Source organism: Bos indicus x Bos taurus, chromosome 3 (genome assembly GCF_003369695.1).
Source record: "Bos indicus x Bos taurus breed Angus x Brahman F1 hybrid chromosome 3, Bos_hybrid_MaternalHap_v2.0, whole genome shotgun sequence".
Taxonomy (NCBI): domain Eukaryota; kingdom Metazoa; phylum Chordata; class Mammalia; order Artiodactyla; family Bovidae; genus Bos; species Bos indicus x Bos taurus.
The window spans coordinates 54,638,769-54,663,834 of NC_040078.1; the positions used below are offsets into that span (position 1 = coordinate 54,638,769).

A 25,066-nucleotide genomic window follows, 5' to 3' on the forward strand; every position below is an offset into this window, starting at 1 on the left:
CCATAGGTGATCCACTGTCATCACAGCCCAAAATTCACCAACCTGTTTCACACCAAATCCTCTGTATTTGCACATGTCCCATGAAGAAGCATGTAACCAAGATAAACTTGCACAGAACACCAATTATCTCACTTTTCCTTACCACCAATCACTTTTCTCTAAGGCATAAGACCATTCTGCTTCTTGCTCCTGTTAATATTCTAAGCCCCTGTCCTCTTGGGAGGCAGACCTGAGACTTGTTCTCTTGCCTCCTTACTGGGTGGCCTCTGCTGCAAACCTTGGTGTCTCAGTGTTTTGGCTTGTGGCTCCTTGGGCAAAAGAACCTGGTTCCCTAACAGCAGCAGTCAAGCTTTTAACTTGTAGGTTAGTACAACACCTTAGGATATAGAAAAGAATGGAAGAAATCTGAATCAACCCCCAAACCCCAAATGTGGATCCACCTTAGTAAAAGAGCAGGAAAAAAACAAGCAAACAAAAAACAGTGAATATTTCTGGGCTATAAAATCAAGGGTTAAATACACAGGTTCCTCTGTCCATGGAGTTCTCCAGGCAGGAACACTGGAGTGGGTTGCCATTTTCTTCTCCAGTGAAGAAAGAAATCATAGAGTTAAAAAGAAAATACTTTTTTAAAAAGGAAAGAGAAAAATAAAAGAATTAAAGGCTTTTCAACTGAAAAAAAAAATTAATAAATAAACCCCTTCTTTCATAAAAACACCCCTGAGAGACAGGCTGTTGAACTCTCATCCTACCATTATTTGGGTCTCATTCACTGTGGGGTCAGGAATGCCTAAGTCACCTGTGGAGGAGGGACGAAGTTGGGTTTACCCAGCCAGGCAGGGAGGAACCGTTATCTCCCTGGCTTTCCTGGAAGGCATCTAGGTTACTGCCTCCAGGAAAGGGAAAAAAAAAATACAAGTCCTTCTGTCTTTTCAGTTTCGATTCTCATAAACCCCACCCACACCGGGTGACTTTTAATAACCAACTGGCTTTTCAGCTTCTGAATAAGAGCAGTATCCAGAGGAGACAGAAGCAAAATGAGCCCTAGGGGCGATCCGGAGCAGCTGACTTGACTCCCAGCTGCAGTGTCTGCTCCAAGTAAGTTTGCTCCTAAGCTTGACCTTCCAAGCACTCTTCTGTTAAATAACAACAATAAAATCCCCCAGTGCAGGCCCTATCCTGGGGGAGGGGAGGCAAGGATGGCCCCGTGGGGTCAGAGCGTAGCTCAAGCAGCTCAGAGTTGGTTGGCTTTGAGGCATGTCACCCTGATGCTCTGCTCTTCCTGGAGCATGTACTAGTTGCTGTTGTTCAGCTGCTAAGATGGTGTCTGACTCTCTGCGACCCCATGGGCTGAAGCACCCCAGCCTCCACTACCTCCTGGGGTTTGCTCAAACTCATGTCCATTGAGTCCATGATGCCATCCAACCATTTCATCCTCTTTCACCCCTTCTGCTTCTGCCCTCAATCTTTCCCAGCATCAGGGTCTTTTCCAATATGTTGGCTCTTCACATCAGGTAGCCAATATTGGAGCTTTAGCTTCAGCAATAGTCCTTCCAATCAATATTCAGAATTGAATTTCTTTTAGATTGACTGGTTTGATCTCCTTGTTGTCCAAGGAAACCCCCTAAGCAGGGCTGGAGCAAAAATCTGGCATGGGACAAGGAAGAGAGTATGCTTCATTTTCTGAGAAAAAGGGGCTGAAGTCCTTTTTAGGACTGAGGGCCCAAACTCCCAGCCCACTCGCAGAAGCCCTGGGTGCAGTCTCCTCCTCCAGCCCCCTCCATCATGACTGCACCCCGCTGGGCACTAGTGGTAGTCCACAGACAATTTAAATCCTAACAGATTAACAGTGGATTATTTTTTTCTTAACATTTAATATTTTGAATAATACAAAACTATTATTTGAAATAGTTCAATCTCATTCTTAATGAAAAAACACTAACTGTAAGCCTATTCATGTGTATTTACCATGCTTTTTTTTTTTTTTTTTTAATACCTGGCCCGTACAAATACTGCCTCTTATAACTTCTGATGCTTGCTGAAAATACAGAGTGTGGGGTACTTTTAACTATCACTTCAGATAACTCTACTGAATAGTAACCATTGGAAACTGTTCATCATTTTCTGCCATCTAGTAACACTATTTCATTCTATTTAGTTTTGAAGTTTCTTGGTTTGAAAACCTCAGAATATTTTTAATTAAAAAAAAAAAGTACATGGTAAATTTATGGTCGCCTACAAAGCTTTATGAATATTCTGACTCAGAAGTGAATGCTACTATTCCTGTTGCTTAAATCTGTTCACCTTAAAAATAGTGATTTTTCAAGTAAAAATGGATTTACTCAGGAATAGCAGGGGAATTGTCATTTGGGACAAGCAACCTGTAGCAAAAGACATGGGGCAAATTCAACCAAGAAAAAGAGGAAGTTTCTCTGTCTTATTTTATAAAGAAAAGTAGTAAGTTGGAAAGGATTGTTTTAAAAGAAAGTCCATTGGAGGAAAGTGAGAGTTCAAGGTAATGACCCTTTTCCCTTGGCTGGGTTGCTGGGGTACTCCTGGGTTCTTCTAGGAGATGTGAGGCATACTTTTTCCTGTTGGGGACTCTCACTGGAGAATCTCCTGTTGAAGATTTTTTCCTTGGGGATCTCCAGTGGTACTGTGTGAGAGGTCTTCTTTCTGGCCTGCTGATTCCATTTGAGTGAAGATTCCTTTTATTAATTTTCACCTAACACAGCAGTAAAAGGTCATTTTACTGCTCTGTCTCTGGTCCCCATCCACTGTAGAAAAAAAGAAAAAAGAGTAAGAGAGAGTGAGAGAAGGAGAAATTTTAGAGAGGAATTCTTTTGAGCAAATTCATGTTTTTTCCTGACTGAGAGATTTTAGATAAGTTATATTTCTTGGCAAATTGCAACTTACAGAATGTACCAACACATTATAACATATTGTCCAACCTATTTACTCTTGAAGTCATACATTAATGCAGGAAAAGTTTTAAAAACTTTCTGAGAACTTATATCTTACCATGTGTATAGTAATAAATCAGGCAGGAATTACTGTTTTTCCTATAACACCGGTAGGAAAATGGAGGCTTTGCACGTAAGTTCCTTTCTCAAGGTTTCAACAGACAATAAGTGACTTGAACCCTCAGGTTTGAACCCTGGCAGCCCAACTCCAGAACCTGTACTTGGACATCTCGGGGCAGCTTTCAGCTCCTCCAGCCTGACTCTTCCCCCGTTGCTGTTCTCCCTCTCAGTTGTTACTGCTTGGGCCTCCCAGCCTGCTCATCTTCCTCTTGGGCTGTGTCCTCCCACTGCTGCAACCAGGGAAGGAAGTGTCACTTTCTCAGGCCAAAGCCAACTCTCCCCTTTCATTCAGAAATTACCCTCCCAGACTTCAGAAACACACAATTGTAAAATTGTATAGGATTGACTATATGCTTGTATAATTTTAAGAGTATGGTAAGCATTATGAGATATGTAATCCTCCTAATGACCCCACTACCTACATGGATCATAGCCTTGTTGTCATGGTGAAGGGACATCACCAGATAGTCAATACTGAAATCAGACTGATATATTCTTTCCAGCCCATATTGGATGAGCTCTATACAGTCAGCAAAAATAAGACCTAGAGCTGGCTGTGGCTCAGATCATGAGCTCTTTATTGAAAAAGATAAGGCTTAAATTGAAGAAAGTAGTGAAAACTGCTAGTCCATTAGGTATGACCTAAATAAAATCCCTTAGGATTATACAGTGTTTTGGTTTGTGATCTTATGGACTGTAGTCTGCCAGGCTCCTCTGTGCATGGGATTATTCTCCAGGCAAGAATACTAGAGTAGGTTGCCAATTCCTTCTCCAGGGGATGTTCCCAACCCAGAAATTGAATGCAGATCTCCTGCTTTGCAGGCAGATTCTTTACTGACTGCTCTATGAGGGAAGCCCTTGATTATACGCTGGAGGTGATAAATAGATACAAAGGATTAGATCTGATACAATACCTGAAGAACTATGGACAGAGATTCATAACACTGTACAGGAGGAAATGACAAAAACAATCCCTCTCCCTCCCCCCGCAAAAAAAAGAAATGCAAAAAGCAAAGTGGTTGTCTGAGGAGGCCTTACAAATAGCTGAGAAAAGAAAAGACGTGAAAGGCAAGGGAGAAAGGAAAAGATAAACCCAACTGAATGCAGAGTTTTAGAGAATAACAAGGAGAAATAAAAAAGCGTTCTTAAGTGAACAATGCAAAGAAATAGAGGAAAACAATAGAATGGAAAAGACTGGAGATCTCTTCAAGAAAATTGGAGATATCGAGAGAACCATTTCATGCAAACATGGGGACAATTAAGGACAGAAGCAGTAAGGACATAACAGAAGCAGAAAAGATTAAGAAGAAGTGGCAAGAATACACAGAAGACCTACACACAAAAAAACTTAATGTCCTAGGTAACCACGATGGAGTGATCACTTACCTAGAGTCAGATATCCTGGAGTGTGAAGTCAAGTGGGCCTAAGGAAGCATTACTACGAACAAAGCTAATGGAGGAGATGGAATTCCAGCTGAGGTATTTCAAATCCCAAAGGGTGGTGCTATTAAAGTGCTGCACTCAATATATCAGCAAATTTGGAAACCCAGCAGTGGCCCCAGGACTGGAAAAGGTCAGTTTTCATTCCAGTGAAAAAGAAGGGCAATGCCAAAGATTGCTCAAACTATTGTCCACTCTCTCTCATTTCACATGCTACCAAGGTAATGCTCAAAACCCTTCAAGCTTGGCTTCAGCCATACATGAAATAAGAAGTTCCAGGTGTACAAACTGGATTTAGAAAAGGGAGAGGAACCAGGGATCAAATTGCCAACATCTGTTGGATCATAGAAAAAGCAAGGGAATTTAAAAAATAAAAAATCTACTTCTGCTTCATTGACTATGCTAAAGCCTTTGACTGTGTGGATCATAAAGAACCATGGAAAATTCTTCAAGAGACATGAATATCAGACCACCTTAAATGCCTCCTGAGAAACCTTGAGTATTCAAGTCAAGAAGCAACAGTTAGAACTGGACATGGAACAATGGACTGGTTCAAAATTGGGAAAGGATGATGACAAGGCTTTATATTGACACCCCGCTTATTTATTAATAATGTATATGCAGAGTACATCATGCAAAATGCTGTTTTGGATGAATCACAAGCTGGAATCAAGATTGCCAGGAGAAATATCAACAGCCTCAGATATGCAGATGATACCACTCTAATGGCAGAAATTGAAGAGGAACTAAACAGTCTCTTCATGAGGGTCAAAGAGGAGAGTGAAAAAGCTGACATAACTCATTCAGAAAACTAAAATCATGGCATCCAGTCGAAGCAGTGACAGATTTTATTTTCATGGGCTCTAAAATCACTGCAGATAGTGACTGTAGTCATGAAATTAAAAAAAAAAAAAAACAAAAAAAAACTTGCTCCTTGGAAGGAAAGCTATGACAACATAGACAACATATTAAAAGGCAAAGATGTCGCTTTGCCAAAAAAGGTGTGTATAGTCAAAGCTATGGTTTATCCAGTAGTCATGTATGGATGTGAGAGTTGGACCATAAAGAAGACTGAGTGCCAAAAAATTTATGCTTTCAAATTGTGGTGCTGGAGAAGACTCTTGAGAGTCCCTTGTACTGCAAGGAGATCAAACCAGTCAATCCTAAAGGAAATCAACCCTGAATATTCATTGGAAGGACTGATGCTGAAGCTGAAGCTCCAATACTTTGGCCCCCTCATGCAAAATGCCGCCTAGAAAAGACCCTGATGCTGGGAAAGATTTAGGGCAGGAGGAGAAGAAATGATAGAGAATGAAATGGTTAGATAGCATCACTGACTCAATGGACATGATTTTGACCAAACTCCGGGTGATAGTGAAGGACAAAGAAGCCTAGCATGCTGTAGTTGGACTCAACTTAGCAACTGAACAACAACGACCTTAATGACAGATTGATCTTTACTTTTCATGTCACCACTTTACAGAAGAGAAACTTGAGGCACAGAGAAATTAATCTTCCCAGTCATCACACAGTTCATAAAGTATGGCAACATGTGGACGTTGCTTAGTATAGTCTTTGAGAAAATAAAGGGACAATCCAAGCTCTCTGACTGCTACTGCAGTCTGACTCTTGAGATCATAAAACACCCTACCATTGTAATGAAATTATTTAAAGTAGAAGCTAGCCCAGATGTGAGACTCTGACATATCTAGGCAGATCTGACAACACCCTGGTTGCTTGCTTCTCTTCTCTATCTGCTTAAGAAATGTCCTACAATTTCTGTTAATAAATTAATTCTTACATGAACAACATTGTGTAGGTACCTTAAATTCTGTTGTGTTTGTTCGAGAGGAAGCTGCATTCTTTACCTCAATTTCTTTCTCTCACTGACCCTCCTCTTCCAGCCTGTTCCTGCTCCCACTGCTTCCCTGCATCTGTCTGTCCTCATCAAAGGATGAGGACACTGATCACCTTCATCTTTCCTTTATTGTCAAGGTCTTCCCTGGATACTCTCTCCATAAATTCAACCCACAGTGTTCCATAGGCCATTGCCCTCTCATGTACATATAGGGCTCCCCAGGTGGCTCAGTGTTAAAGAATCTGCCCACCAATGCAGGAGACATGGGTTTGCTCCCTGGGTTGGGAAGATCTCTTGGAGTAGTAAGTGGCAATCCACTCCAGTATTCTTGCCTGGAAAAATCCCAAGGACAGAGAATGCTAGCAAGCTACAGTCCATGGGGTGGCAAAGAGTTGGATATGGCTGAGCATGTACAAGCCTTACATATATATATATATATATATATATATATATAGGTTTTGCTTTCTATATTATTTGTTTCCACCACTGGAATAGAGTACCATGAGGCAGAGATTTCTATCCATTTTCTTCAGTTTGATACTGAGCCCCTAGAACCGTGTTCAGTGCATGGTAGCTTCTCAGTGAATATTTGTACAATTAATGAGTGACCAAATCATTCTGACACTCCAGAAATCATCTCTGAACACTCCTCATCTCCTTCATGTCCCATCTGCCTCTCTGTACCCCCCAAATGTTAGTGTTTTCAAGGTTCCATCATCAATACTTTGTTTTCTCATTCTGTTCACTGTAGGGCTCATGCAGCCAAGGTTGTTTTAGAGTTCACTTAAAGATCAATAAGATAATTTCCATAATTTACCTGTACAGGCCTTGACACAGGTTGGCTAAATACTTACCTTTTAGAAACATGCAAAGCGTGGAAAATTGATATGTAAGTTTCACAAACATAAGGCTAATGTACACTGTGAGAGATGACTTCCAGATCTTATAGTCTACTAAGCTGTTCCTCTGGGTTACAGGTTCCCATTGCAGCTGGACCTACCAAAATGGACCCCATCTATCTGGTGGAAAACTGGAAAAATAAATTATCAGTAAATCCCAAAGCACTGAAGATTCTTGACCAGATATCTCAGCCTCTGGTGGTGGTGGCCATCGCAGGGCTGTATCGGACAGGAAAGTCCTACCTGATGAACCGCCTAGCAGGACAGAACCACGGTGAGTATTGTTCAGGACCATTTGCTGGGAAACAGTGATAACACAGGCTGCTGATCATCCTCCTCTATTGCCATGTTCTAACTCCCCCCATTGAAAACAACTTCTTAATTCTCATCATTGAATTTTTATCTCCAAACCTGTCTCTCCACATTGTTCCCTCTTTTATCCAGTACTGGAGAGTTCACAGGCCCATCAAAATGTCCGCCTAATTTGTCCCAATCCCATCCACTGCCATCTCCTCAAGGGTTCATCTTCAAAAATGACTCCCTTCCTTTCTCCTTCATCACTTTTGCCCTAAACGACAAGGTTATTTCAAATAGCACACAAATGTTGTTCAACACGCTTTGTTTTTTAGAAGAGATGTAAAGAAATACAGACAGATGAATTCCTCAACCTCCCATATCTCAATGAAGCTACCATCCATCATTTTTTGCTTCATTTAATTTCCTTATTTCCAAGCTTTGGTAAATTATACCCCTGTTTCTCTACTTAGTCTTTTCTATTATCTGAGCTGTACTACATATAGAACAGTGCATAAGACATATATATATATATGTATATATATACACACACAATAAAGTTGATAAACCTAAAGTGATCATCTGTGTAATTACTACACAGATCAAGAAATACTTCAACACCCAAAATCCCTAATCATGCCCTCTCATACCTTCACTAGATCCCGCCCATGTTTTGACTTCCATGGTGCATTCTTTCATTCTTCCTTTTTAAAAATGGCTTTATATTATGTTTCTGCATTTGTTAAGCATTGCTCAAACTTAATACAAAGGGAGTTACATTGTGACAATCATGGGGATCTTGCGTCTTCAGCTCAACAAGAAGTTTATGAGGGTCATCTAGTCTGTCATACATATCTATAATTCATGTATATTCACCACTGTAGAGTACGCTATTGACAGAGGATAGGAAATTTTATTTATTCACTCATTGATGATGAACACTGGTATTATTTGTAGCTCCAACATTTATGGGTTCACTGTTGCGAATATTCCTGTATCTACATCCTGATGCACGTGTACACTAGCTACCCTTGTTTGATATACTCAGAAATGCCACTGCTGGGTCATGGAGTCCATATGTTTTCAGGCTTTCAAGATAATATCAAACAGTATTTCAAGTTTTATGTGCAATTTATGTACATATTAGCAGTAACTGGAATTCTCCACATCATCATAAAAATTTGGTAAGAAGTTTTTTAGCTTTGGCTGATCTGGTGTCTGTACAGTTGCACATTATTTGCCTCACTACAGGTAAGTAGTACTTGTAGATAGACTTCTTCCTGTCTTCCTCTTTCTTTTTGCTTACAGTCTCCCATTGGCCTCAAATTAAACATTTTATATTTGTCTTTCTTTTAAGGAATTCTTGACAACTAGTCAGGGGAGAACATTTTTTCTTTGCCAGGCTAAAATAATTAATAGGTCATTTTTTTGATGATTAAAGATTTGAGAACTCTTAAAAAATGATATCAGTCAAAGATGTTTCAACAGTCAAGGTGTTTCAACAATATTCCTTTTTATTTTATTCAAGATAACATCAGGTAATAAGGAGGTGATTTCCACTACTAAGGAAATCCATCACCTAGTTATGTTTTAAAGAACTTGAATTGTGGCACTGCTATCCCAGTTAAATGACAGGAAGAACAACAACAACAACAACAACAAACAAACAAGCAAAATTGGTGCCCAGTCAAAGTTCACTAGCAGAAGCAGCTCACTACTGTCACCTTCTTATGATTCTTTGTCTCTCCTTTACCTCACATAACTGATTGTGACGAACTTCAATTATACCCTGCCTTTCTCCCTGGGAGAACTGGGAGCTCAGACTGCTCTGTATTAATCAGAAAGCAGTCAAATGTCATCACGATGTAGAAGAGTACAGATCATCTCAGGTCTTATACCCGCTAGAGCAGAATACACAGAACATGGCAATTGAATGGCCTAAGCCATGCTCCCCTATGCATTTCATCATATGCATTTCTATTCTCAGTTGAAGGGAGCATTGGCATCTGGCAGACAGTCAAAATCTTGGACTATAGATAAGACATATTTTGCTTTATTACACATATGTGTGTTAGTTGCTCAGTCCTGTTTGACTCTGTGATCCATGGACTGTAGCCCATCAGATTCCTCTGTCCATGGAATTCTCTAAGCAGGGATACTGGAGTGGGTTGTCATTCCCTTCTCCAGGGGATCTTCCCAACCCAGGGATCTAACCCAGGTCTCCTGCATTGCAGGCAGATTCTTTACTGTTTGAGCTAACAGGCAGCCCATTACCTCACATAATCACTTTCTGTTGGTTTAAGCCTTAGAAAGAAGGGCAAACAATTCTCACAGGTCTTCACTTCATTTTTCTGAAGGAAGCAGGAGCACTCAGAGGGTGGCAGAAACAATGGCCAGGGAGCCTTTATAATTCCTATAGGGTGAAGAGGCAGTTAGTGGATTCCAGAATGTGACAGAGACCAGAACAACTGGATGGAGCTAAATGAAAGGAGATGTGATGAAGGCAGAGGAACAGAGGTACTAGGACACCATGGCTCACCAGGGTGGAAGCCAAGGGAACAGGCGCCTGACTTCTGCTCTCTTGCTGGTACCTCTCACTGTTGGGACTCCATCAGAAAGTGGAGAATATGGAACTGATAAAAATAGAAAGGTTAATAGAGTTCACATGAATTCTGGAATGTGACACAGTATGAGCCATTAATGTTATGAGGTGAATAGGGGACAAGAAATATTTCTTGGGAAGGTCTTGAGCATGTGTAAACATTGGAGCTGACAGTCCTTGCTGAAATGAAAACACATTTCCCCCAGCCACGCACTCACATTTCAACAATTTTACCCAAAGTAACCCATGAGCAGCCTGGACTATCTGTCCTTATTGTGCTTTGCATTCTTCTTTCTGTGCAGGTTTCCGTCTGGGCTCCACAGTGAGGTCTGAAACCAAAGGCATCTGGATGTGGTGTGTGCCCCACCCCTCCAAGGAGAACCACATCCTGGTCCTTCTGGACACTGAGGGCCTGGGCAATGTGGAGAAGGTAAGGCAGGGAATCTTCTTTACTCTTTTTCCTCTTTCATTTTTATTTTTAAATTGTGAAAATATGATAACACATTTATAGGAGACCTGGAAAATACAGAAGAAAGCTATATATAGTACCACCATATATTATAATTAATTTTAAGTAGATAAGATTTTAGTTGGAGCTTCAATATCAAACTCTTGAAAATTAATGGAATGAATATTCAGAAAAAGAGAAGGATATAGTAGACCTGAAAAGCAGTATGAACCAATTCAACATAACTAAGATTTATACAATTTTCACAAAAGAGTAGAATGCAAATTCTACCCAAGTACCCATAGATTATAAACTAGGAGACAAGGGAACTTATCCAGGGATGTGAGATCAGGTGCAAAAGAGTCATGGTATAAAGGTATTGAACTCATAGAATCTGTTCTCTTATCATTGTGAAATTATGTTAGAGACCAATATCAAAAGATATGTTAAAATAACCCACACACTTATAAGTGCACTGTGACATTTACCAAGATAGATATTTGACTTAGCCATTGAAATCCTCAATAAAGTTAGGAGACTGAAAACAACACAGAGGGTGATTGCAGAGTAGAAAGCATTTAAATGAGAATTTGGTATCAAAATGAGACATTAATATCAAAGATATACTTAAAAAATTATATGGGTTTAGAAATTTAATGTCCTTTTGAATGGGTATATCCAAAAGGCCATAACAAGGAAAACTAGAAAATATTTGTAATAGAATAAAAATGAAAAGAGAATTTACCAGAATTTGTTATATGCAGCTGAAGCTGCTCAATGCAGTTAAATACTACGTGGAGTCTTGAATAAGGTATAAAAACAAGGGACACAAGCATAAAGTTTTGTGAAATTTGAACAAAACTGAACTTTAGTTAATAATACTATATCACATGTTAAATTCCTATTTTTTTTTTACAACATAGTATTTCTTTATATTCTCAGAATTGGATTAGAAGTTTCAAGCCTCATTCAAAAAACTTGTTTTTAAAAAATAACTAAGATAATAAACTTTTCTGGTGATTCAGACAGTAAAGAATCTGCCTGTAACGCAGGAGACCTGGGTTAAATCCCTGGATCCAAAAAATACCCTGGAGAAGGGAATGGCTACCCACTCCAGTATGCTGGCCTGGAGAATTCCATGGACAGAGGAGTCTGGCAGGCAGCGGGTAGCAAACAGTAGGACATGACTGAGCAGCTAAACACACACAGACTTCTAGCAGTCATCAGTTCAGTTCAGTCTCTCAGTCGTGTCCAACTCTTTGTGATCCCATGAATCGCAGCACACCAGGCCTCCCTGTCCATCACCAACTCCCAGAGTTCATTCAGACTCATATCCATCAAGTCAGTGATGCCATCCAGTTATGTCATCCTCTGTCGTCCCCTTCTCCTTCTGCCCTCAATCCCTCCCAGCATCAGAGTCTTTTCCAATGAGTCAACTCTTTGCATAGGTTGGCCAAAGTACTGGAGTTTCAGCTTTAGCATCATTCCTTCCAAAGAAATCCCAGGGCTGATCTCCTTCAGAATATACTAGATGCCAAAATCAGTTCAGTTCAGGTGAGTCTCTCAGTCGTGTCTGAGTCTTTGGGAACCCATGAATTGCAGCACACCAGGCCTCCCTGTCCATCACCACCTCCCAAAGTTCACCCAAACTTATGTGCATCAAGTCAGTGATGCCATCCAGCCATCTCATCCTCTGTTGTCCCCTTCTCCTCCTGCCCCCAATCCCTCTCAGCATCAGGGTCTTTTCCAATGAGTCAACACTTCTCATGAAGTGGCCAAAGTACTGGAGTTTCAGCTTTAGCATCAGTCCTTCCAATGAACACCCTGGACTGCTCTGCTTTAGGATTGACTGGTTGGATCTCCTGGCAGTCCAAGGGACTCTCAAGAGTCTTCTCCAACACCACAGTTCAAAAGCATCAATTCTTTGGCGCTCAGCTTTCTTCACAGTTCAACTCTCACATCCATACATGACCACTGGAAAAACCATAGCCTTGTCTAAAAGGGCTTTTGTCGACGAAGTAATATCTCTGTTTTTTAATATGCTATCTAGGTTGGTCATAACTTTCCTTCCAAGAAGTAAGCGTCTTTTAATTTGACAGCTGCAATCACCATCTGTAGTGATTTTGGAGCCCCCCAAAATAAAGCCTGACACTGTTTCCACTGTTTCCTCATTTATTTCCCATGAAATGATGGGACCAGATGACATGATCTTAGTTTTCTAAACGTTGAGCTTTAAGCCAACTTTTTCACTCTCCACTTTCACTTTCATCAAGAGGCTTTTTAGTTCCTCTTCGCTTTCTGCCATAAGGGCAGTATCATCTGCGTATCTGAGGTTATTGATATTTCTCCCAGCAATCTTGATTCCAGCTTGTGCTTCTTCCAGCCCAGCGTTTCTCATGATGTACTCTGCATATAAGGTAAATAAGCAGGATGACAATACACAGCCTTGACGTATTCCTTTTCCTATTTGGAACCAGTCTGTTGTTCCATGTCCAGTTCTAACTGTTGCTTCCTGACCTGCATATAGGTTTCTCAAGACGCAGATCAGGTGGTCTGATATTCCCATCTCTTTCAGAATTTTCCACAGTTTATTGTGATCCACACAGTCAAAGGCTTTAACCTAGTCAATAAAGCAGAAATAGATGTTTTTTCTGGAACTCTCTGGCTTTTTTGATGATCCAGCGGATGTTGGCAATTTGATCTCTGGTTCCTCTGCCTTTTCTAAAACCAGCTTGAACATCTTGAATCTCACGGTTCAAGTATTGCTGAAACGTGGCTTGGAGAATTTTGAACATTACTTTACTAGCATGTGCAATTGTGTGGTAGTTTGAGCATGCATTGGCATTGCTTTTCTTTGGGATTAGAATGAAAACTGACCTTTTCCAGTCCTGTGGCCACTGCTAAGTTTTCCAAATTTGCTGGCATATTCAGTGAAGCACTTTCACAGCATCATCTTCCACGATTTGAAATACCTTAACTGAAATTCCATCACCTCCACTAGCTTTGTTTGTAGTGATGCTTTCTAAGGCCCACTTGACTTCACATTCCAGGATATCTGGCTCTAGGTCAGTGATCACACCATCATGATTATCTGGGTTGTGAAGGTCTTTTTTGTACAGTTCTCCTGTGTATTCTTGCCACCTCTTCTTAATATCTTCTGCTTCTGTTAGGTCTGTACCATTTCTGTCCTTTATCGAGCCCATCTTTGCATGAAATGTTCCCTTGGTATCTCTAATTTTCTTGAAGAGATCTCTAGCCTTTCCCATTCTGTTGTTTTCCTCTATTTCTTTGCATTGATCGCTGAGGAAGGCTTTCTTATCTCTCCTTGTTATTCTTTGGAACTCTGCATTCAGATGCTTTTATCTTTCCTTTTCTCCTTTGCTTTTAGCTTCTCTTCTTTTCATGGCTATTTGTAAGGCCTCCTCATACAGTCATTTTGCTTTTTTGCATTTTCCATGGGGATGGTCTTGATCCCTGTCTCCTGTACAATGTCACGAACCTCTGTCCATAGTTCATCAGGCACTCTGTCTATCAGATCTAGTCCCTTAAATCTATTTCTCACTTCCACTGTATAATCATAAGGGATTTGATTTAGGTCATATTTGAATGGTGTAATGGTTTTCCCTATTTTCTTCAATGTAAATCTGAATTTGACAATAAGGAATTCATGATCTGAGCCACAGTAAGCTCCCGGTCTTGTTTTTGCTGACTGTATAGAGCTTCTCCATCTTTGGCTGCAAAGAATATAATCAATCTGATTTCGGTGTTGACCATCTGGTGATGTCCATGTGTAGAGTCTTCTCTTTGCTGTTGGAAGAGGGTGTTTGCTATGACCAGTGCATTTTCTTTGCAAAGCTATATTAGCCTTCACCCTGCCTCATTCCGTACTCCATGGCCAAATTTGCCTGTTACTCCAGGTGTTTCTTGACTTCCTACTTTTGCATTCCAGTCCCCTATAATGAAAAGGACATCTTTTTTGGGTGTTAGTTCTAAAAGGTCTTGGAGGTCTTCATAGAACCATTCAACTTCAGCTTCTTCAGCATTACTGGTTGGAACGTAGGCTTGGATTACGGTGATATTGAATGGTTTGCCTTGGAAATGAACAGAGATCATTCTTTCGTTTTTGAGATTGCATCCAAGTACTGCATTTTGGACTCTTTTGGTGACCATGATTGGTCACCAAATGGCTACTCCATTTCTTCTAAGGGATTCCTGCCCACAGTAGTAGATATAATGGTCATCTGAGTTAAATTCACCCATTCCAGTCCAATTTAGTTGGCTGATTCCTAGAATATTGACGTTCGCTCTTGCCTTCTATTTGACCACTTTCAATTTACCTTGATTCATGGACCTGACATTCCAGGTTCCTATGCAATATTGCTCTTTACAGCATCGGACCTTGTTTCTATCACCAGTCACATCCACAGCTGGGTATTCTTTTTGCTTTGGCTCCATCCCTTCATTCTTTCTGGAGTTATTTCTCTATTGATCTCCAGTAGCATATTGGGCACCTACTGACCTGGGAAGTTCCTCTTTCAGTATCCTATCATTTTGCCTTTTCATACTGTTCATGGGGTTCTCAAGGCAAGAATACTGAAGTGGTTTGCCATTCCCTTCTCCAGTGGACCACATTTTGTCAGATCTCTCCACCATGACCTGCCCATCTTGGGTGGCCCCACACAAAATGGCTTAGTTGAATTGAGTTAGACAAGACTGTGTTACATGTGATTGGATTGGCTAGTTTTCTGTGATTGTGGTTTCAGTGTGTCTGCTCTCTGATGCCCTCTCACAACACTTACCATCTTACTTGGGTTTCTCTTACCTTGGACTTGGGGTATCTGTTCACGGCTGCTCCGGCAAAGCACAGCTGCTGCTCCTTACCTTGGATGAGGGGTATCTCCTTATGGCTGCCCTTCCTGACCTTGAATGTGGAGTAGCTCCTCTCAGCCCCCCTGCACCCTCACAGCCACCACTTCTTGGATGTGGGGTTGCTCCTGTCAGCCGCTGCCCCTGACCTCGGATGTGGGATAGCTCCTCTAGGCCGCTCCTGTGCCTTCGCATCCTGGCACTCTCAGTCACTGCCCCTGACCTTGGGCGAGGGGTAGCTTCTCTCGGCCACACTTCTGTGCGGTACATCACAGCCAGTGTGCTTCTGCCAAAATACATGGAACTATATCAAAGTTTTGAGTGAATATAAATTAGAAATCTAGGACTCTATGCATACTAAGTCAAACAAATAGAATCAAAATGTCATAATTTTTAGCCAGACAAAAATTTATGTTTTCTAAAATATATATATATATATATATAATACACATTATGTATAATATATTCATATATATCATATATATACAAAAGCTTTTCTACTATTCTTGATAAGGACTTTAGAAGAACATCAAAAAAAAAAAAAAAAGAGACAGAGAAATTGAAAAGCATAAACTAAACCCAATGGGAGCACTGAATATGAAATAGGAAAAGTGAAACAACCTAGAGAAAAGTAGAATATCATCATATAGTCCAGTTGTTATTAAATATGACTGTTCATTAGAAACACATCTAGAGCTTTGGGGGAAAAAAAAGCAATACCTGGGCATTTGTATTTTTAAAAAAATTCCAAGATAATTCTGATATGCATCTGGATTTTAATAAGTGATTACAGGTTTTCTATTAAATGGCAATTGCACTGAAAAAGAATTCTGTTCTTTTGTTGTTGTTGTTGACCAATCATGATACAATATGGAGAAGGCAATGGCACTCCACTCCAGTACTCTTGCCTGGAAAATCCCATGGATGGAAGAGCCTGGTAGGCTGTAGTCCATGGAGTCGCTAAGAATCGGACAGGACTGAGCGACTTCACTTTCACTTTTCACTTTCATGCATTGGAGAAGGAAATGGCAACCCACTCCAGTGTTCTTGCCTGGAGAATCCCAGGGATGGGGGAGCTTGGTGGGCTGCTGTCTATGGGGTCACACAGAGTCGGACACGACTGAAGCGACTTAGCAGCAGCAGCATGATACAACAGTGTTAAGGGAATGATAGTTACATAATCACAGTAATAAAAGATGTGTATCAGTTTTCACAATCAATAGCTAGAAAGAAAAAAGATAATTACAATTGCAAGCCATAATAAAACATGATTAACCTAACAATATAAAATAATTACATACAATTTGGGGGGCTAAGTAGAGTGATGTGGTAAGTGGAAGTGCGTACATGCACATGTTTTCATCAGCCCAGCCAGTTTATGCCTTTTCGTTGGTGCATTTAATCCATTTACATTTAAAGTAATTATTGATATATATAATTCTGTTGCCATTTTCTTAATTGTATTGGGTTTATTTTTGTAGATCCTTTTCTTCTCTTGTGTTTCCTGCCTAGAGAAGTGCCTTTAATATTTGTAAAGCTGGATTGTGCCCATCTTTGCATGAAATTTTCCCTTGATTTCTCTAATTTTCTTGAAGAAATCTCTAGTCTTTCCTACTCTATTGTTTTCCTCTATTTCTTTGCATTGTTCACTTAAGAAGCCTTTCCTTCATGTTGAGGTTTGACAGAAAACAACAAAATTCTGTAAAGCAATTATCCTTCAATTAAAAAAATTAATAAAAGAAAAGAAACCTTTCTTATCCTTCCTTGCTATTCTTTGGAACTCCTCATTCAGATTGGTATATAATTCCTTTTCTCCTTTGCCTTTCACTTAAGTGTACAATACAAAGAAATAGAGGAAAGCAATAGAATGGGAGAGACTAGAGATCTCTTCTAGAAAATTAGAGATACCAGGGAACATTTCATGCACTGATGGGCACAATAAAGGACAGAAACAGTATGGACATAACAGAAGCAGAAGAGATTAAGAAGAGGAGGCAAGAATACACAGAAGAAATACACAAAAAAGGTCTTAATGACCCAGACAACCACGATGGTGTGGTTGCTCACCTAGAGCCAGACATCCTGGAGTGTGAAGTCCAGTGGACTTTAGGAAGCATTACTGCAAACAAAGCTAATGGAGGTGATGGAATTCCAGCTGAGCTATTTCAAATCCTAAAAGATGATGCCATTAAAGAGCTGCACTCGGTATATCAGCAAATTTGGCAGACTCAGCAGTGGCCACAGGGCTGGAAAAGGTCAGTTTTCATTCCAGTCCCAAAGAAGGGCAATGCCAAAGAATGTTCAAACTACCACACAATTGTACTCATTTCACATGCTAGCAAGGTAATGCTCAAAATCCTTCAAGCCAGGCTTCAACAGTGCATGAACCGTGAACTTCCAGATGTACAAGCTGGATTTAGAAAAGGCAGAAAAACCAGGGATCAAATGTTAACATCTGTTGTATCATAGGAAAAGTAAGGGAATTCCAGAAAAGCATCTACTTTTGTTTCATTGGCTACCACGCTAAAGCCTTTGGCTGTGTGGATCACAACAAACTGTGGAAATATCTTCAAGAGATGGGAATACCAGATCACCTTACTTGCCTCCTGAGAAACCTGTATGCAGGACAAGAAGCAACAACTAGTACTGCACATGGAACAACGGACTGGTTCAACTTGGAAGAAGTATGTCAAGGCTGCATATTGTCACCCTGCTTATTTAACTTATATGCAGAGTACATCATGAGAAATGCCAGGCTGGATCAAGCACAAGCTGGAATCAAGATTGCTGGGAGAAATATCAATAACTTCAGATATGCTGATGATGCCACCCTTATGCCACAGCAGAAAGCAAAGAGGAACTAAACAGCCTCTTGATGAAAGTGAAAGAGGAGAGTGAAAAAGCTGGCTTAAAACTCAACGTTCAAAAAATGATCACGGCATCCGGTCCCATCACTTCATGGCAAATAGATGGGGAAACAATAGAAACAGTGACAGATGTATTTTCTTGGGCTCCAAAATCACTGCAGATGGTGATTTCAGCCATGAAGTTAAAAGATGTTTGTTCCTTGGAAGAAAATCTGTGACAAACCTAGACAGTGTATTAAAGAACACAGACATCACTCTGCCAACAAAGGTGCATCTAGTAAAAGCTATAGTTTTTCTAGCAGTCATGTATGGATGCGAGAGTTGGACCATAAAGAAGGCTGAGCACTGAAGAACTATTGACCTGTGGTGCTGGAGAAGACTCTTGAGAGTCCCTTGGATAGCAAGCAGATCCAACTAGTCAATCCTAAAGGAAATCAACCCTGAATATTCTTTGGAAGGAATAATGTTCAAGCTGAAGCTTGAATACTTTGGCTTCCTGATGCAAAGAGCTGGCTCATTGCAAAAGACCCTGATGCAGGGAAGGATTGAAGGAAGGAGGAGAAGTGGGTGACAGAGGATGAGATGGTTGGATGGCATCACCGATTCAATGGACATGAATTTGAGAAAACTCTGGGAGACAGTGAAGGATAGGGAAGTCTGGCATACTGCAGTCCATGGGATTTACAGAGTTGGACACTACTGAGCAACTGTTGCTGTTGCTGAACAACAAACAAAGCTGGATTGGTGGTGCTGAATTCTCTTAAATTTTGGCTTGTCAGGAAAGCATTTGATTTCTCCATCATATCTTAATGAGAGTCTTGCTGGGTAGCGTATTCTTGTTTGTTGGTTCTCACCTTTCATCACTTGGAATATATTGTGTCTGTGCAGCAGAACCCCTTGCTGCCCCACTGTGTGTCAAGTATCTTTGTAGTATGCATGTGTACTCAGTCACTAAGTCGTGTCCAACTCTTTGCAACCCCATGGACTGTAGCCTGCCAGGCTCCTCTGTTCATAGGATTTTCCAGGTAAGAATACTTGAGAGGGTTGCCATTTCCTTCTCCAGGGGATGTTCTTTACTCAGGGATTGAATACATATCCCCTGCATTGTCAGGCAGGGAGCCCATTTCTGTAGTGTATATATATATATATAAAATCAATTCCAAAGTCACTCATGACCTTCCGAATCTCATTTTTAGCCTCAACATCTACTACTACATGGGTAAAACTACTTCAGTCAACTAAAATAACCTTGTAATTTCTCTGTGTGACCACACTTTCTGGCAATTGTGATCAGCTTCTGTGAGCCCTTCTACCTGCAGAGTCCCTATAACTCCACAAATCCACATTGTGTCAAGTTTTGAAAACCCAGTTCCTTTCAACCTAATTCCATCACGTCACTATCAGACATAATTAATTCTGGCTATGAATGCACAGAGTATTTTTTCTGTCTTTTGGGAGTTGCCACTTTGTCTTTTACAGTACAACATTTGGTTCCATGCCAGGCTGTTTGTCATTGTGGATAGATTTGTATGTTCCCATGTATATCTGCCCCTCAAGAAAGCCATCTCTCTAGGGTGGGCATTATCATGCAGAACTTTATATCCTCATAAGCAAATAAGTATCTTTTGCTATCTAGATGCATAGTTAGCAGTTGATGAATTTAATTAAATAGTATTTCTGACTCTAATATACATTGTGATCTAAAAAAACTTGCAAAGCAATCACTGCCCACTTACTGTTGTACAACTTCTATGTTCCAGGCACTGTATTAAACATTTTAATCACATATAAGATGTCGTTAACTTCTGTAAATAGCTAATCACACTGAAGCACTTGAAGTGGAAAATATCAATACCAGAAAGTTTGAATTTATCATTGTCTTGAAAATTTATTTACCTTACAACTGAGTTACAGTATAGCTGTTATAGTGAGTGAACACCTGAATGAGAGCATGAGGAGTAGTGTCCTCACTCTCTAACATACTTTCTAGGACTCCAAGAATGACTTGTGGATCTTTGCCCTGGCTGTGCTCCTGAGCAGCACCTTTATCTACAACAGCATGAACAGCATCAATGATCAGGCCTTGCAGCAGCTGCAGTATCCTTTCAGGAATTGAACCGCCATGTTTCATTGAGTTTATGGGAATAACAACTGACACTGTTTTTTCTTGCCCATGACTTCATTCTTATGGTTGATGAAGATGGAAAATGGGGCAAAAGGGAATAATGATAGAACTTGTTTTGAGGTGAGATCTGGAAACTGTGTTGGAGAGTACTTCTTTTTCCTTAGCTAAGATCCCAGCTATGTGACTGAATTAACAGAGCTGATCAGAACCAAATCATCTCCCAACTCTGATGAAGTAGAGGATTCAGCCCAATTTGTGAGTTTCTTTCCAGACTTTATTTGGACTGTGCGGGATTTCATGCTGGAGCTGGAGTTAGACGGGAACTCCATCACGGAAGATGAGTACCTGGAGAGTGCCTTGAAGTTGATTCCAGGTATCAGAGCAAGGCCAGGGTGGTAGGAAGCTCAGTAGGAGGTGGGGTTAACAGAGCCCTTTATGTCAGAACTTGATTTGAAGTTGGATTTGAGGCCATGCTAATGGTACTTGGTGAATGACTGGGAGGTGGCTTCAGTCATTATTGTTACTGGGAAAACCCCAGCCACCAGAACTTAAGCTCATAGAGGAAATTTAGAATCCAATATTCTACCGAATGACTTTAGAAAAAGTAATACCATGAAAAAAAAAAAGGCTCATATACTGTTTCATATTGTGTTTCTCCTCTTCTATTTGAGAAATATAACCCATCAAATTGAAATTAGTAAATACAAAATCATAAGGTAAGCAAAATAATTAATTTTTAAATATATTTCTCACAGTGTATTTTAGTATCTTATATAGATACATTCTTCACAGACAGACAATTTATACCTTAATTAGTTCCAAAGAAAAGCATTGCTATGTCGTTTCACTGAGACTGTGAAACGTCTTCAAATGCTTTTGCCTAATCTCACACTCTTTATTCTAGAACCTTACATAGTATGTTATATTATATAACAAATTAGTTATAACACATTATAATTAGCAGAGAGAATAATGAGTGGTACTTAGAAGAAATATTGATTTTGTTTGCTTAATCATTTATTTACTCTTTCAATAAATATTTATTGAACTGCAGATATATGCCCAGAATCTCTCTGGATGCTACTGTCACTTCCAACAGAATATGACGCAAAAGACTGATGAGGTGTCCTAGTTTCATTTAGGCCAATCTTACCATGAGATTGTGTATGCTAAAATAATCCCAAAACATATTTATAGAATGTGCATTTTTTTTTACTCTGATTTTGTAAAACTTCACTGCCTTGTGTATCATTTGTCTCCCGTGTGGTTTCTTTCCCAGAAATACTGTGAATATCCTTATTTCTATGATTTCTTTACTTTTGAGCCCATATTTCATATCTGAAATGGAGACAGTAAGATCAGAAAAGTATTTCTGACAATTATTTGTATTAGTTTATCTTTCAAGAAAGTGAAGTTGCTCAGTTGTGTCCAACTCTTTGAGACCCCATGGACTGGATTTTCCAGGCAAAGATACTGGAGTGGATTGCCATTTCCTTCTCCAGGAGATCTTCCTGACCCAGGGATTGAACCCGGGTCTCCTTGCATTGTAAGCAGATGCTTTACCATCTGAGCCACAAGGGAAGTTCATTGGCAGGTCTGTATAAATCCCCGACAGGGTTTCCACCATAAGCTGTATGAGGTCTTTATTTAATAAATAATTAATCCATGGCATACTATACAATGGCTGAGGAAAACAACCACAGGTTTCTTCCGTTGGAATGGATGCTTCTTCTTCCTCCCCAGGAGTACTTTCTTCACTCTTGGCTCAGTACAAAGAGTTTCCATAGTAGATTACTGTAAGACTGAAAAAGATTTACAGGCACAGGAATTAGAGTGATACAAAAATCCCTGGAAATGAAAGTCCTCAGCCCCCTTACCTGGAGTCTGTCGCTTCTGTGATTGCTCTTTTTCCACTTTTGCAGATGAAGGTCCCCAAATTCAAAATTTCAACTTGCCCAGAGAGTGTATCAGGAAGTTTTTTCCCAAACGAAAGTGTTTTGTCTTTGACCGTCCTGCAAGCAACAAAAAACAATTACTCCATCTTGAGGAAATGCCAGATAATCAACTGGATGAGGATTTCCAGAAGCAATCAAAAGATTTCTGTTCATATATCTATACGCATGCAAAGACCAAGACCTTAAAAGAAGGAATCACTGTCACCGGGAAAAGTGAGCCTCCTTTGCTAGAGCATGTCTCTCTGTGATTCAGTGTGGGTGAGGAATGTGTGGTGGAGTTGAAGTTGTGAATATCCTCTAGGATTGCCAATAATTGTGCTTTCTTTTTTTCAGTTGTGTCTTCTCTATATAATTTGGAAAAACATATTTATGCCCCATATAGAAGTGCATGTTACTTCGTTAAAATTTCCCTACATGAGGGTTTTCTGAAGACTATCATATCTCATGAAACTGTAGGGCTGGTCAAAATGTTCTTTCAGGTTTTCAGTAAGATGTTATGGAAAAACCCAAACGAACTTTTTGGCCAACCCAAATTTACACTGAAGCTATGTTAAGGATACAAATATTCATTATGATGAGTCATCCGGTGGATAAGTATTTCTAGTGAGGATATACAAGTTATTTTGTGAATTCACATGAATCAGAAAATAAGTAGTACACCATGAATCTATATAAACTCATTGAAAGACTGAGAAACAAATGTAAATACAGTCTTATAAACAGAGCTGGCTTCATGCACAGTCTGCCTGAGCAGTCTCACAGTGCCCTGTGCTGAGATGTGCCCTGTCTGTTTTAATGTTTTTGTCACTATCTGGAAATTCTTGATGACATTTTTACATGGGGCACTGCATTTTCATTTGGAAATAGTACCCACAAAATACATAATTTATTTACATATGTAAGTTCTCTGTATTTTGCTACAATGGGGAAAGTGTTCCAGGAGAACTTTGAACATATTGTTGAGGTATTCAGTTAATATTGTATTGTGATGAACTGAGAACCATAAAAGAGAGTGAATAGGAGACACTGGTGTTATTATAAGAAAATTATAGAAGAAAAAGGAGAAGGATATGAAGATGAGGAGAAAAAAGAGAAGAAAAGAAAATTTCAAGCTCATTTTATCATTTAATAAATGATATCATCATCATTTTAGTGATGTTTAGGATACTGATCTAAGGTTCATAAAATGAATGAAAACATTGTATTTTCAAAATATTGAATTGGCCAAAAAGTTTGTTTGGATTTTTCTGTAGCATCTTATGGGAAAATCTAAACGAACTTTTTGGACAACACAATATAATATGTTATTCAGGGCTGGGGCCTCTGGTGGAGGCCTATGTAAATGCCATCAACAGTGGATCAGTTCCTTGTCTGGAGAACGCAGTGACAACTCTGGCCCTGCTGGAGAACTCAGCAGCTGTGCAGAAGGCAGCTGACCACTACAGTGAGCAGATAGCCCAGCGACTGAACCTCCCCACAGACACACTCAAGGAGTTGCTGGAGGTGCATGCAGCCTGTGAGAAGGAAGCCATTGCAGTCTTCATGGAGCGCTCTTTCAAGGATGAAAATCAGGATTTCCAGACGAAACTTGTGGTAATGTGGCCTAGAATATATCCTTCCTGATTCCTGTGGTTCTAGAAATGTTCTTTGTTGTTGCTGTTGTTCAGTAGTAGGTCAGTCATGCCCGACTCTCGGATCCCATGGACTGCAACACACCAGGCTCCTCTGTCCTCTACTATGTCCTGGAGTTTGCTCAAATTCATGTCCACTGAGTGGGGGATGCCATCCAACCATCTCCTCCTCTGCAGAGGATGAGAAATGTTCTTAGGTGCCTTCTATTCACCTATGATTCATATGCTTCTCATTGTAAAAGGAGTTTGGATTCTTGTGAATGACAGGACCCTACAGGCCACTTTCCTTCTTTTTTCCCTAAAAACTGGCCTTTTTATTTTCTACTGTAAACAAATTACCCTGTGCTTTGGTGCTTAAAACAGCACACAGTTATTAGCTCACACTTTTTTAGGTCACACACCAGTGCAGGGTGTGTATGGGTGATGTGCTCAGAGTACAGCAAGCTGAAAACAAATCAAGGTTCAAATGGGTTTAGCAATACCACCAAGAATAATCAGTAAACAACTTTTCTCAGGATAAGAGAAGAGTTTTACTTGAGCCAAATGAGGACTAGAGCCCAAAGATACAGATTAAAGAAGAACTTGAATTCTGTTCTGTTGCATGACAAAATGCAGGGTGCAGGAAACCCTTACTATAGGCAAAACCCACAAAATTACCTGTATTATTTGTCAAGAATTAAGATTGTAGCTGGAAAGAAATAAGAGTGCTTGTTAAAGAAGGATTGTTTGGGGTCTGAAACTATTGCATTTTTACAGTTGTACACTTTGAGTTCCTAAGTGTGCAGCTCCCAGTTACTAGCAGACACTCTTTTGAGAATGGATGGTGGCATCCTTGAATTTGATACAGTTCAGAAGACTCAAGTTCTCAGGGATGCAGAAACATGTCTGAAACCACATCTACAATGGCCACAAATCTCAATTTTTAATCCTGCCCTACAGTTATTCCATTGTGATTTTTATTTTTAAATTTATATTAGAGGTTAATTACTTTACAATACTGT

General features: G+C 40.0%; 1 protein-coding gene across 3 annotated transcripts in view; it reads left to right on the forward strand.

Annotated features, from left to right (window-relative positions):
• LOC113889642 (guanylate-binding protein 4-like) overlaps nucleotides 1–25,066 on the forward strand; it is a 56,335-nt gene that overhangs the window by 15,346 nt on the left and 15,923 nt on the right. For 2 of the 3 annotated variants that reach the window (XM_027536620.1, XM_027536622.1), the window contains exons 1-7: nucleotides 992–1,095; nucleotides 7,356–7,551; nucleotides 10,476–10,603; nucleotides 20,345–20,451; nucleotides 20,656–20,852; nucleotides 22,402–22,647; nucleotides 23,747–24,027. In XM_027536620.1, the coding sequence (XP_027392421.1) occupies nucleotides 7,383–7,551; nucleotides 10,476–10,603; nucleotides 20,345–20,451; nucleotides 20,656–20,852; nucleotides 22,402–22,647; nucleotides 23,747–24,027 (1,128 nt within the window). In that variant the 5' untranslated portion in view covers nucleotides 992–1,095; nucleotides 7,356–7,382. Of the gene's footprint in view, nucleotides 1–991; nucleotides 1,096–7,355; nucleotides 7,552–10,475; nucleotides 10,604–20,344; nucleotides 20,452–20,655; nucleotides 20,853–22,401; nucleotides 22,648–23,746; nucleotides 24,028–25,066 lie in introns of those variants that run through there. The other variant, XM_027536621.1, reaches the window with a different exon arrangement.